This window comes from Oncorhynchus gorbuscha, linkage group LG08 (genome assembly GCF_021184085.1).
Source record: "Oncorhynchus gorbuscha isolate QuinsamMale2020 ecotype Even-year linkage group LG08, OgorEven_v1.0, whole genome shotgun sequence".
NCBI classification, from domain to species: domain Eukaryota; kingdom Metazoa; phylum Chordata; class Actinopteri; order Salmoniformes; family Salmonidae; genus Oncorhynchus; species Oncorhynchus gorbuscha.
Window position 1 is genome coordinate 6,699,348 of NC_060180.1, and position 13,110 is coordinate 6,712,457.

Genomic DNA, 13,110 nt, shown 5'->3' on the forward strand with positions numbered 1-13,110 from the left:
CTGGTGTCTGTGGAGTTTTCTTTCTTCTATGGTGTAAAGGTGTTTGCAACAATTGGATGTGCGGCTGGGTAATAAGGATCAAATAAATGAAATATCAGACAAACTATCAAAAGATAAATTAACTGAACAAAATCAACCTGCTTTTCTGTGAGAAAAAAAACCCCAAAACAATTCTAATCAGGTCAGAAGGACATTTCCTAGCAACAGTAGTCCTTGCACTACTTCTGCCATGAAGTCTTGTTGCCCCAAAAACTTCTCGGCTGTAGATATGATGTCCAACTTCTTAGACACTTATGCTGTATAATCAATCACTGTGACTATAAATACTACATAATTCACCTTCACAATGATTGTATGCAGAACACTTGATTGACTTTAAACATTAGTAACTGGTTGTAATGCATCCATCGCCATGTCTTTTTCAACACTGTGGCCTCTTGCCCCTTCGACTCTCTTCAACAGAGAAACCCTTTTTAACCACATTTTACTATCCATTTAATGGTATGTATTAATAAGCATAAACAACAAGGATATTGATGGAGAATGTTGGAAGCCATGTTTCAAAAGGTTAGGTTGACCTAATACTGCCTGCAAGAGATTGTTCCAGAAAGGCTATTCATTCTGCAAGAGATGCACTAGGAATTGTGTTTAAAGACTGTTTGCAGAAGATCTTCAGTAGTGGAGTGTATTTCCACTGACAAAGTTGTAAACTAATACTTTTTATAGACTTTTTACTTGCCATTTTTATTTAATATTGTGGCTATATTTTGAGTTGAGGGTAAATAAAGTTGCTTTTAAATGTTCATTATCATTGTTAGTTCCTTTCTGTATCTCTTACCACACACTTTAACCTCCATCACATGCTCCATTATTTAACCTGGCATTTCAATGAAGAGCACATTTATTATTTACAAGGCTGCCTGGGCCTTCACACCTGGGCATAACACACCTCTTACACACAGGTAAGAGTCACAGTCAACAGTTTGGACTACCAACATCTTATGCTTATTGTTTGGCTAAATACTCAAACCTCAGACATTGTTCACCAAACAAGGTAGTTTTGTAGAACGGCACACTACCATAATCTGACATTTGAATGCTAATTGTCTGGCTAACGACTGAATAGTGATGTGCATGTGAAAGGCTATATGGTGGAAAGTTTAGGTTTTATTTATTCGCACTAAAGAAAAGAAGTGAAAGACAAAACAGTGCAGATATAAACTGGTAAAACGGTGTGCAGGTGAGGTTGGAATCCTAAAAGGGCCGATATGAAAACTACACCACAAATCTATGTGCAAAAAAAATAGTTAATTCAGTCAAAAGAAGCATATTAATTATAATTGTACATAATATACTCAGTATAGAAGAAAAAAACGTGTGTGTGCGTGTGAGCGTTACATGGATGGGGTTATTGGGTAGTTTGGTTCATCAGGCTGACCCCAAGTCTTCGCTTGAAGTTATTGAGGGATGGTGAGGTTTTGACAATGCAAAGATAAGAATTCCAGAGTATGGTACCTCTATCTGATAGAGAATTATGAGGTGCGGCTATGAGGTGCTGCAGTAGGGATGGTGAAGGTTATCACAGTGTCTTGTGGTACATAAATGGATTTCAGAATGAACCTGGAAGAATCCATTGAAGAGTTTAGGTAAACTGTCTGTGAGGTATGAGTATTTGTAGATGGAAGTGCATAATTGGCATGCATTGCTGTGGTAAATACATAAGATACTTTGTTTCTTTAAAAAATGTGCAGATGGAGCCAGGTAATTAGAGGATGTGGCTAGTCTTGCAAATGTCTTTTGTATGATGAGTAGTTTATGTACAGTACATTTTTGTTAATTTACAGCCTTATTCTAAAATGGATTAAATATTTTTTTTACTCAACAATCTACACACAATACCCCATAATTACAAAGTAAAAACAGGATTTTAGACATCTTTGCAAATGTATTCAAAATAAAAAACAGAAATACCTTATTTACATAAGTATTCAGACCCTTTGCTATGAGACTCGAAATTGAGCTCCGGTGCATCCTGTTTCCATTGATCATCCTTGAGATTATTCTACAACTTGATTGGAGTCCACCTGTGGTAAATTCAATTGATTGGACATAATTTGGAAAGGCACACACCTGTCTATATAAGGTTCCACAGTTGACATTGCACGTCAGAGCAAATGCCAAGCCATGAGGTCGAAGAAATTGTCCGTTGAGCTCTGAGACAGGATTGTGTCCAGGCACAGATCTGGGGAAGGGTACCAAAACATTTCTGCAGCATTGAAGGTCCCCAAGAACACAGTGGCCTCCATTATTCTTAAATTGAAAAAGTTTGGAACCACTAAGACTCTTCCTAGAGCTGGCTGCCCAGTCAAACTGAGCAATCGGGGGAGAAGGGCCTTGATCAGGGAGGTGACCAAGAACCCGATGGTCACTCTGACAGAGCTCCAGAGTTCCTCTGGGGAGATGGGAGAACCTTCCAGAAGGTCAACACTCTATGCAGTACTCCATCAATCAGGCCTTTATGGTAGTGTGGCCAGATGGAAGCCACTCCTCAGTAAAACATTTTGGGGGAAAGGTATTGAAAGGTATGAGCTCTGCTTTGTTTTTTTTGCGCAGGCTGTACACACTTCATAAGTCTATCAGGATAAGGTAAGACCCAGATGCAGACCGTGTCAAAGTAACAATGTTTATTACAGCAACAGAGGCAAAGGTACAGGACGGCAGGCTCAGGGTCAGGTCAGGCAGAGGTCGGAAATCCATATAGGGGCAAAGGTACAGGACGGCAGGCAGAGTGGTCAGGCAGGTGGGTTCAGGGTCAGGACAGGCAAGGGTCAAAAACCAGGAGGGTGAGAAAAAGAGAAGCTGGGAAATGACAGGAGCTGACAGGACAATGCTGGTAAGCTTGACAAACAAGATTAACTGTCAATAGACAAACAGAAAACACAAGTATAAGTACACAGGTTAATGGGGAAGATGGGCGACACCTGGGGAGGGTGGAGACAAGCACAAAGATAGGTGAAACAGATCAGGGTGTGACAGTACCCCCCCCCCCCTCTCTACCTGGGCACATACCTGGTTGACTGGGGTGACAGCGGTGGAAGTCGGCGATGAGGGCTGGGTCCAGGATGTCTCTAGCGGGGACCCAGCACCTCTCCTCCGGGCCATAACCCTCCCAGTCAACCAGGCACTGGAAACCCCTGCCCCAGGGTCGAACCCTCAGGAGGCGTCTCATCGTGTATGCCGGATAGCCATCGACGACGCGGGGAGGAGGGGTGGAAATGGAAGACAAGGAACGGTGAGACACAGGCTTGATACGGGATACATGAAAGGTGGGGTGTATACAAAAGATACGGGGCAACAGAAGATGAACAGCAGAGGGACTAATGACCTTGGAGATGGGAAAAAGGGCTGATAAACCGGGGGGAAGGTTTGCGAGACTCCATACCTTCTGCCCGAGATGATACCAGGGAGCCGGGGTATGATAGCGATCTGCTTGTCGTCGATACCTGGAGGTGTTCTTGAGGAGGGCCGACCGGGCTCTCCTCCAGGTACGATGACAGCGGCGGACAAACATCTGGGCAGAAGGGATGCCGACCTCCTCTTCCTGCTTAGGGAAGAGCGGGGACTGATACTCCAGGGGACCCTCGAAGGAAGATAGGCCCGTGGCAGAGCAGGGAAGAGTGTTGCGGACATATTCAACCCACAAAAGCTGCTGGCTCCAAGTGGTTCGGTTGGCTGCGACCAGGCAGCACAGGGTGGTCTCGAGGTCCTGGTTGGCTTGCTCCGACTGGCCAATGGAATGGGGGTGGAACCCAGAGGACAGGCTGGCCGACGACCAAGTGAGGGTGCAGAACACCTTCCAGAATTGGGATGAGAACTGAGGACCCCGGTCAGAGACCATTTCCACAGGCAGTCCATGGATCCATCCGGAAGACATGCTGCACCATGACCTGGGCCGTCTCTTTGGCATAGAGTAGTTTGGAGAGAGCAATGAAGTGGGCGGCTTTGGGGAACCGATCCACCATGGTCAGGATGGCAGTGTTGCCTTCAGACAGGGGAAGACCTGTGACAAAGTCCAGGGAGATGTGAGACCAGGGACGGTGGGGGACAGGCAGAGGTTGGAGTAGACCAGCCGGAGCTTGCAGAGGAGTCTTGTTCTGTGCATAAACTGTGCAAGCAGCGATGAATGAGGACACGGCCGGGACCATGGTAGATGAAAGGATGTTCCGCTCGCTCCAGCCAGTGCCTCCATTCTTCCAACGACATCTTCACCACGAGAAGCTCCCGATTCCCCACATCGTAGTTTCTTTCCGTGGCATTGAGGCGATGGGAAAATAAGATGTAGGGATGTAGCTTGAAGTCAAAGGCAGAACACTGGGATAGGACAGCCCCCACCCCGATGTCTGAAGCATCGGACTCCACCACGAACTGACGAGATGGGTCCGGATGAACCAGGATGGGAGAAGTGTTGAAGCGATGTTTGAGGTCCCAGAATCCTCGTTCCGCAGCTGGGGACCACATGAATGGAACATTGGGCGAGATGAGTGCTGACTGGGGAAGCCAGGGTTCAGCAACCCAGGATTAAGTGGAAATAGAAATTGGTGAACACCAAGAAACATTGCAGCTCCACCCTGGACGTAGGCTGAGACCAATCCATCATTGCTCTCACCTTCCTGGGATCCATCTGGACACTCCCAGCAGAGATGATGTAACCCAGAAAAACTATGGTGGAGCGATGGAACTCATACTTCTCCGCCTTCACAAACAGCTGATTCTCCAGAAGGCATTGAAGGACCTGCCGGACGTGGAGCACGTGTTCCTGAGGGGAGTGGGAGAAGACGAGGATGTAGACGAAGACGAACCAGTTTAACCTCTAGCATCAAGCAATCCCGTATCCGGGAGCGTAATCATATCCTCAAGCTCATTACCATAACGCAACGTTAACTATTCATGAAAATCGCAAATGAAATGAAAGAAATATATTCACTCACAAGCTTAGCCTTTTGTTAACAACACTGTCATCTCAGATTTTCAAAATATGCTTTTCAACCATAGCTACACAAGCATTTGTGTAAGAGTATTGATAGCTAGCATAGCATTAAGCCTAGCATTCAGCAGGCAACATTTTCACAAAAATAAGAAAACCATTCAAATAAAATCATTTACCTTTGAAGAACTTTGGATGTTTTCAATGAGGAGACTCAGTTAGATAGCAAATGTTCATTTTTCCAAAAAGATGATTTGTGTAGGAGAACTCGCTCTGTTTTGTTCATCACGTTTGGCTAAGAAAAAAAAACGAAAATTCAGTCATTACAACGGCAAACTTTTTTCCAAATTAACTCCATAATATCGACAGAAACATGGCAAACGTTGTTTAGAATTAATCCTCAAGGTGTTTTTCACATATCTATTCGATGATAAATCATTCGTGGCAGTTGGGTTTCTCCTCAGTAGCAAACGGAAAAGTACTGCAGCTGGAGATTACGCAATAATTGCGATGGAGGACACCAAGCAACCACCTGGTAAATGTGAAGTGTCTTATGGTCAATCTTCCAATGATATGCCTACAAATACGTCACAATGCTGCAGACACCTTGGGGAAATGACAAAAAGTGTAAGAGCCTGGAACACCACAGGGGCGTTGATGAGGCCAAAGGGCATGACCAGATACTCGTAGTGGCCACTGGCCATGTTGAAGGCGGTCTTCCACTCGTCTCCCTCTCGTATCTGCACCAAGTGGTAGGCGTTCCGTAGATCCAGCTTGGAAAACAGTGGCTCCCTGGAGTGGCTCGAAGGCGAGAAGATGAGTAGTAGCAGTAATGTCATTGAGTCCCCAGTAGTCAATGCACAGGAGCAGGGTCTTGTCCTTTTTCTCCACAAAGACGAATCCTACGCCGGCATGAGAGGAAGAGTGATGGATAAATCCTAGCTAGGGAGTCCCCAATGTAGGTATCCATAGCCTTGGTCTCCGGTCCCGACAGAGTACAGACGTCCCCAGGGCGGCGTTGTGCTAGGGAGAAGGTCAATCCCGCAGTCATAGGGTCGGTGCGGCGGAAGCGACATGGTCCGGGCCTTGCTGAACACCTCCCGGAGGTCCTGGTCCGCGGGAATGGGGAAGAGGTCGGGCACCTTCCGAGCCCACAGGAAGACGTCCCGGGGCAGGTTGGGCTGACTTCAGGCAATGGGCGTGGCAGAATGGGCTCCAGCCCATGATGACACCAGTAGACCAGTTAATGAAGGGATTGGGTCGTTGGAGCCAGGAGAATCCCAATACCACGGGAATCAGAGGGGACTTGATGAGCGGGAACTGGATAGCCTCGTTGTGGTTCCCTGATACATGTAGGTGGACGGGAGTGGTGTTTTGGATGGGAGTGGTGTTGTGGGTGACTTGTACATATTGAAGATATTGGATAACTTTCCAAATTTACTTTTCGTCAGCCAACAAGATGAGGAGGCCTAACGAACAGCAAAAGCACTAGCCTATGTCAATCTACTATCCTCCATGACCTATGCTATTCTGTACGAGAAATAAATATTCCAAACATAGTCTGGGACAGTTGTGGGATGCGATAGATCCCAAATAAATACAACCACTAGCATCAAAAAAGTTTTTTTACGCAATGTGGCTGACGCAACAGATCAGAAAATTTAGTTTAAAATGTTGATAAACTATTAGGCTCTTTCTTCACATTATAAGTGTAGCATGCGCACATGTTAGTAGGCTATAAGTGTGAATGTTCCATTGGCTATAAGTGTGAATGTTCCACACCGTTATCAAAAGTGACCACAAATGCAATGATGCACGTAATGCTTTTATTATAAAGGTGCATTTTTATGGTGAAAATTATCTTCCCCAAACTTGAAACTCACATACTGCTTATGAATACCAGTTAGGCTCTACACCCCTTGTAAAGTGGATTCATGTGTTATTTGGCTACTTTAGTTGTGATACAAACTTTACCAAAACATATAGGCCTATGGGCTTGGCCACATGAAGTGTGCGACTATGATTAGAAAAAGTTGCAAAAAAGGCATTGTTTCTTATCACAAGTGATAATATATCATTCACAAGTGATAGGCTAATATTGTCACCCATCAGACTATTCTTGATTTAATCTTGTATTTACATATACAGTCGTGGCCAAAAGTTTTGAGAATGACACAAATAAACATTTTCACAAAGTCTGCTGCCTCAGTTTCTATGATGGCAATTTGCATATACTCCATAATGTTATGAAGAGTGATCAGATGAATTGCAATTAATTGCAAAGTCCCTCTTTGCCATGCAAATGAACTGAATCCCCCAAAAACTTTTCCACTGCATTTCAGCCCTGCCACAAAAGGACCAGCTGACATCATGTTAGTGATTCTCTCGTTAACACAGGTGTGAGTGTTGACGAGGACATCATTGTGCTTCCTCTGTCAACCATGGTTACCTGCAAGGAAACACCTGCCGTCATCATTGCTTTGCACAAAAAGGGCTTCACTGGCAAGGATATTGCTGCCAGTAAGATTGGACCTAAATCAACCATTTATCGGATCATCAAGAACTTCAAGGAGAGCAGTTCAATTGTTGTGAAGAAGGCTTCAGGGTTCCTGAGAAAGACCAGCAAGCGCCAGGACCGTCTCCTAAAGTTGATTCAGCTGCGGGATCGGGGCACCACCAGTACAGAGCTTGTTCAGGAATGGCAGCAAGCAGGTGTGAGTGCAGCAGGTGTGAGTGCAACCTGATGATGGAGTTGGGGTCGTGCAAAGCCACGCAGTCTAGAACCAAAAATTGTTCTTCAGCTGTCCCCATAAGAGAACCCTTTGAACCCTTTTGGTTCCAGATAGAACACTTTTGGGTTCCATGTATAACCATTTCCACAGAGTTCTACCCGGAACCAAAAAGGTTTCTTCTATGGGGACAGCCACAGAACTGTTTTGGAACCCTTTTTTCTAAGAGTGTGCCCATCAGGAAGTCCAGGATGCAGTTGCAGAGGGTGATGTCCAGACCCAGGGCTCTGAGCTTGGAGGAAACAATAGTGTTGAATGCTGAACTGTAGTCAATGAACAGCATTCTCACAAGTGTTCCTCTTGTCCAGATGTGTTACGGCCATGTGAATAGCGATGGAAATGACATCTCCTTGTCTTTACACAGATGTTGACACCACCAAAGACCCCTGTCAGAAGGTGAAGTGTAGCCGAAACAAGGTGTGTATCGCCCAGGGATACCAGAGGGCTGTGTGTGTCAACCGCAAGAAGCTCGAGCACAGGTGAGTGTGTGTAGATTGGTCTCACACCCCATTCAATGGTAATTCTAAGGTTGCGAAGGTTAGTGAATTAAATTATTTTTCTACGGTTAGCTCCCTAAAGTGTGTTTTCTTAATTAATCTCTCCCTCATTACAGCTTGATGTTTAATTATACTGCTGTGTTGCAGACCACAGGAGGCTGCTGAGGGGAGGACGGCTCATAATAATGGCTGGAACGGAGTGACGCTCCAGCCATTACCACGAGCCCGTCCTCCCCAATTAAGGAGCCACCAACCTCCTGTGCTGCAGACAGATGATTAAACACCTGTAGGTGTACTGGTACTGTCCGTCGCTAGCTCTATAAATACCCTGTGGTTGTTGTGATAGGATCCTGTGGATGGATCCTCAGGACATGTCTGTGGATGTGTTAACAGGTAGAAAACCTCCATCAAACTACATTATCACAACACAAGCTTTCACAAAAAAGAATAAAAATATATAGATTTATTCTGAGGTGAATATCGAAGACAAACTGATGTTCCCAACACAATTCACTGTAATGTTGCTAGTGTGAAGAACATTGAACAAAAATATAAATGAAACATGTCAAGTGTTGGTCCCATGTTTCATGAGCTGAAATAAAAGATCCCAGAAATGTTCTCAAATTTTGTGCAGAAATTTGTTTACATCCCTGTTAGTAAGCATTTCTCCTTTACCAAGATCCACCTGACAGGTGTGGCATATCAAGAAGCGGATTACCCTCTCTGGGATATGTGGGACGCTAGCGTCTTTTTGTTCGATTAATTCCATCGATATATATCAAAAATGTCAATTTATTTGGCGAGTTTGATCCCGAAAACCACCGGTTCCAACTTGCGCACCGTGACTACAAAATATCTCAAAAGTTACCTGTAAACTTTGCCAACACATTTCAAACTACTTTTGTAATACAACTTTAGGTATTTTTTAATGTAAATAATCAATAAAATTGAAGACGAGATGATCTGTGTTCAATACAGGAGGAAAACAAACTGTAGCATGCTTTCTGGACACGCGCCTCTAACAGTACACTTCAAGTTACCCTCGTTCAAGATGGCCATACTTCTTCATTACACAAAGGAAAAACCTCAACCAATTTCTAAAGACTGGTGACATCCAGTGGTGACATCCAGTGGAAGCGAAGGTCCCTTAGAAATCTGGATTCCCAATGAAAACTCGTTGAAAAGAGAGTGACCTCAAAAACATTTTTTTGAATGGTTTATCCTCTGGGTTTCACCTGCAAAAAAAGTTATGTTATACTCACAGACATGATTCAAACAGTTTTAGAAACTTCAGTGTTTTCGATCCAAATCTACTAATAATATGCATATATTATCTTCTGGGGATGAGTAGCAGGCAGTTGAATTTGGGCATGCATTTCATCCGGATGTGAAAATACTGCCCCCTGTCACTAAGAAGTTAAACAACAGGATCATTACACAGGTGCACCTTGTGCTGGGGACAATAAAAGGCCACTCTAAAATCTGCAGTTTTGACACACAACATAATGCCACAGATGTCTCAAGTATTGAGGGAGTGTGCAATTGCCATGCTGACTGCAGGAATGTCCACCAGAGCTGTTGCCAGTGTATTTCATGTTAATTTCTCTACCATAAGCCGCCTCAGTTATGGTAGAGCAATTAACATTACATTCTCTGGCAACAGCTCTGGAGGACATTCCTACAGTCAGCATGCCAATTCATCATTTTAGAGAATGTGGCAGTTTGTCCAACTGGCCTCACAACCGCAGACAATGTGTAACCACGCCAGCCCACGACTTCAATATCTGGTTTCTTCACTTACGAGATCATCTGAGACCAGCGACCCGGACAGCTGGTGAAATGTAGGAGTATTTCTGTCTGTAATAAAGCCCTTTTGTGGGGAAAACTCATTCTGATTGGCTGGGCCTATCTCCCCAGTGGGTGTTACTACTAGATCACAGACTCTGAACCTGTACCATCTACCTCTTACCTGATCCAGAGGTAGCCTCTGTTGTGTTTACTGCCCTCCCAGGCCCACCCACTTGGGAGCCAGGCCCACCCATGGCTGTGACCCTGCCCAGTCATATGAAATCCACAGATTAGGGCCTAATTCATTTATTTCAATTGATTGATTTCCTTATATGAACTGTAACTCAGTAATTGTTGTATGTTGCATTTATATTTTCGTTCAGTATACATTACTGCTGCCACCAAGCCATTGGAAGCAGAACCTCTTTGTCCTCTGTGTCTTAAGTAAAGCAGCCTGCTCAAATACTGGGTGTGTGGTGCGTGTGCGGTGTGTGCGCGTGGTGCGTGTGTTTATGCGCGCACGCTCTATAGACTGAAGCAGCCTGCCCTGAGGTCTCCTGAAGGAGGATGTCAGCCCTGTCCTTTCTCATCTGGTCCTGTGTGTGGCTCTGACGGACACAACTACGCCTCCCAGGTACACACACACACACACACACAGTGACAAGTCACAATTTTCTTATATTTATCTCAAATGAGCCTTTATATGAATTGAACATAGTCATTTAATTTCCCTTTTCAACACATCATTCTCAACAATGTCAGAGAAGATAAAGCATAAATCAATAGAAACACATGGGAGAGATGCTTCACCACAACAACTCTCTGGTCCTCAGTTGCTATTTATCACAGCCCTTTGTCTTTGTGTTGTCTATATCTATGGAGGCTGTCCACACTGTTACCCTCTAACTATATCTGTATATCTCTGGAGGCTGTCCACACTGTTAACCTCTAACTATATCTGTATATCTCTGGAGGCTGTCCACACTGTTAACCTCTAACTATATCTGTATATCTCTGGAGGCTGTCCACACTGTTACCCTCTAACTATATCTGTATATCTCTGGAGGCTGTCCACACTGTTAACTATTTACTGTGTCTGTATATCTCTGGAGGCTGTCCACACTGTTAACCTCTAACTATATCTGTATATCTCTGGAGGCTGTCCACACTGTTACCCTCTAACTATATCTGTATATCTCTGGAGGCTGTCCACACTGTTAACCTCTAACTATATCTGTATATCTCTGGAGGCTGTCCACACTGTTACCCTCTAACTATATCTGTATATCTCTGGAGGCTGTCCACACTGTTACCCTCTAACTATATCTGTATATCTCTGGAGGCTGTCCACACTGTTAACTTCTTACTGTGTCTGAAGCATTATGTACAAGCTCTAGATCCAAGAGACACAACAACATTACAGCCGTGTTGTAATTCACTGATAATAAACACAAAACACAGAGATACATAGCCTGATAAGAGGTGTGTGTGTGTGTGTGTGTGTGTGTGTGTGTGTGTGTGTGTGTGTGTGTGTGTGTGTGTGTGTGTGTGTGTGTGTGTGTGTGTGTGTGTGTGTGTGTGTGTGTGTGTGTGTGTGTGTGTGTGTGTGTGTGTGTGTGTTGTAGTGTAAACTGGAGCAGCAGGCGTGCCTCACAGGGAAGGAGTTGACTACGAAGTGTTCAGGTCTTTGTCCCTGTCCAACCGCGACCCCAACCAAAGAGACAGAGGTCAAGCATGGTGAGTACACACACACACACACACACACACACACACACACACACACACACAAACTGCAGTGCTATACAATAACTTTCTCTCTCTCTCTCTCTCTCTCTCTCTCTCTCTCTCTCTCTCTCTCTCTCTCTCTCTCTCTCTCTCTCTCTCTCTCTCTCTTTTTCTTTCTTTCTCTTTCTCCCCCCCTCCCCCATAGAGAGTTGTACAGGGCAGGACCTGTCTGATCTGGGGGACAGGCTGAGGGAATGGTTCCAGCTGCTGCAGGGCAACACCAAGCTGAACAACAACAGCAGGACTGGAGCCAGTAACACAGCAAAGGCTACCTCTGGATCAGGTAAGAGTTACATAGGGCCAGCACTGCACCAGGTAAGAGTTACATAGGGCCAGCACTGCATCAGGTAAGAGTTACATAGGGCCAGCACTGCACCAGGTAAGAGTTCAATAGGGCCAGCACTGCACCAGGTAAGAGTTACATAGGGCCAGTACTGCACCAGGTAAGAGTTACATAGGGCCAGCACTGCATCAGGTAAGAGTTACATAGGGCCAGCACTGCATCAGGTAAGAGTTACATAGGGCCAGCACTGCACCAGGTAAGAGTTCAATAGGGCCAGCACTGCACCAGGTAAGAGTTACATAGGGCCAGTACTGCACCAGGTAAGAGTTCAATAGGGCCAGCACTGCATCAGGTAAGAGTTACATAGGGCCAGCACTGCACCAGGTAAGAGTTCAATAGGGCCAGCACTGCATCAGGTAAGAGTTCAATAGGGCCAGCACTGCATCAGGTAAGAGTTACATAGGGCCAGCACTGCACCAGGTAAGAGTTCAATAGGGCCAGCACTGCATCAGGTAAGAGTTCAATAGGGCCAGCACTGCATCAGGTAAGAGTTACATAGGGCCAGCACTGCATCAAGTAATAGTTACATAGGGCCAGCACTGCATCAGGTAAGAGTTACATAGGGCCAGCACTGCATCAGGTAAGAGTTCATTAAGGTTAGCACTGACTTGCCTAGTTAAATAAAGGTTAAATAAAAATAACATAAACAATAGAAAATCAAGTAAGAGTTTAATAGACCAGCACTGCATCAGGGAAGAGTTAAATAGGACCAGCATCATATCAGATGCAACATTGTGTATATTCTCATTTATTTTCCTGGAGTTACTATAATCCTGACCTCTACCACTGTTCTGAATATTTGATCTGTCTGTGTGGGTTATAACTCATTCCTCCTCTCCCCTATTCACTGTGGGTGTGTGTGTGCTTGCATGTGCGTGTGTATCTCAACATGTGTGTGCTTGCATGTGTGTGCGTGTGTGTCTG

The 13,110-nt window shown here is 44.9% G+C and overlaps 1 protein-coding gene across 2 annotated transcripts in view; it reads left to right on the top strand.

Moving 5' to 3' along the window:
- Window positions 1-13,110, top strand: part of LOC124041135 (testican-2-like) — a 70,175-nt gene that overhangs the window by 46,511 nt on the left and 10,554 nt on the right. For both annotated transcript variants that reach the window (XM_046358346.1, XM_046358345.1), the window contains 4 exons: window positions 8,138-8,252; window positions 10,590-10,692; window positions 11,684-11,795; window positions 11,989-12,126. In XM_046358346.1, the coding sequence (XP_046214302.1) occupies window positions 8,138-8,252; window positions 10,590-10,692; window positions 11,684-11,795; window positions 11,989-12,126 (468 nt within the window). The remainder of the gene's footprint in view (window positions 1-8,137; window positions 8,253-10,589; window positions 10,693-11,683; window positions 11,796-11,988; window positions 12,127-13,110) is intronic.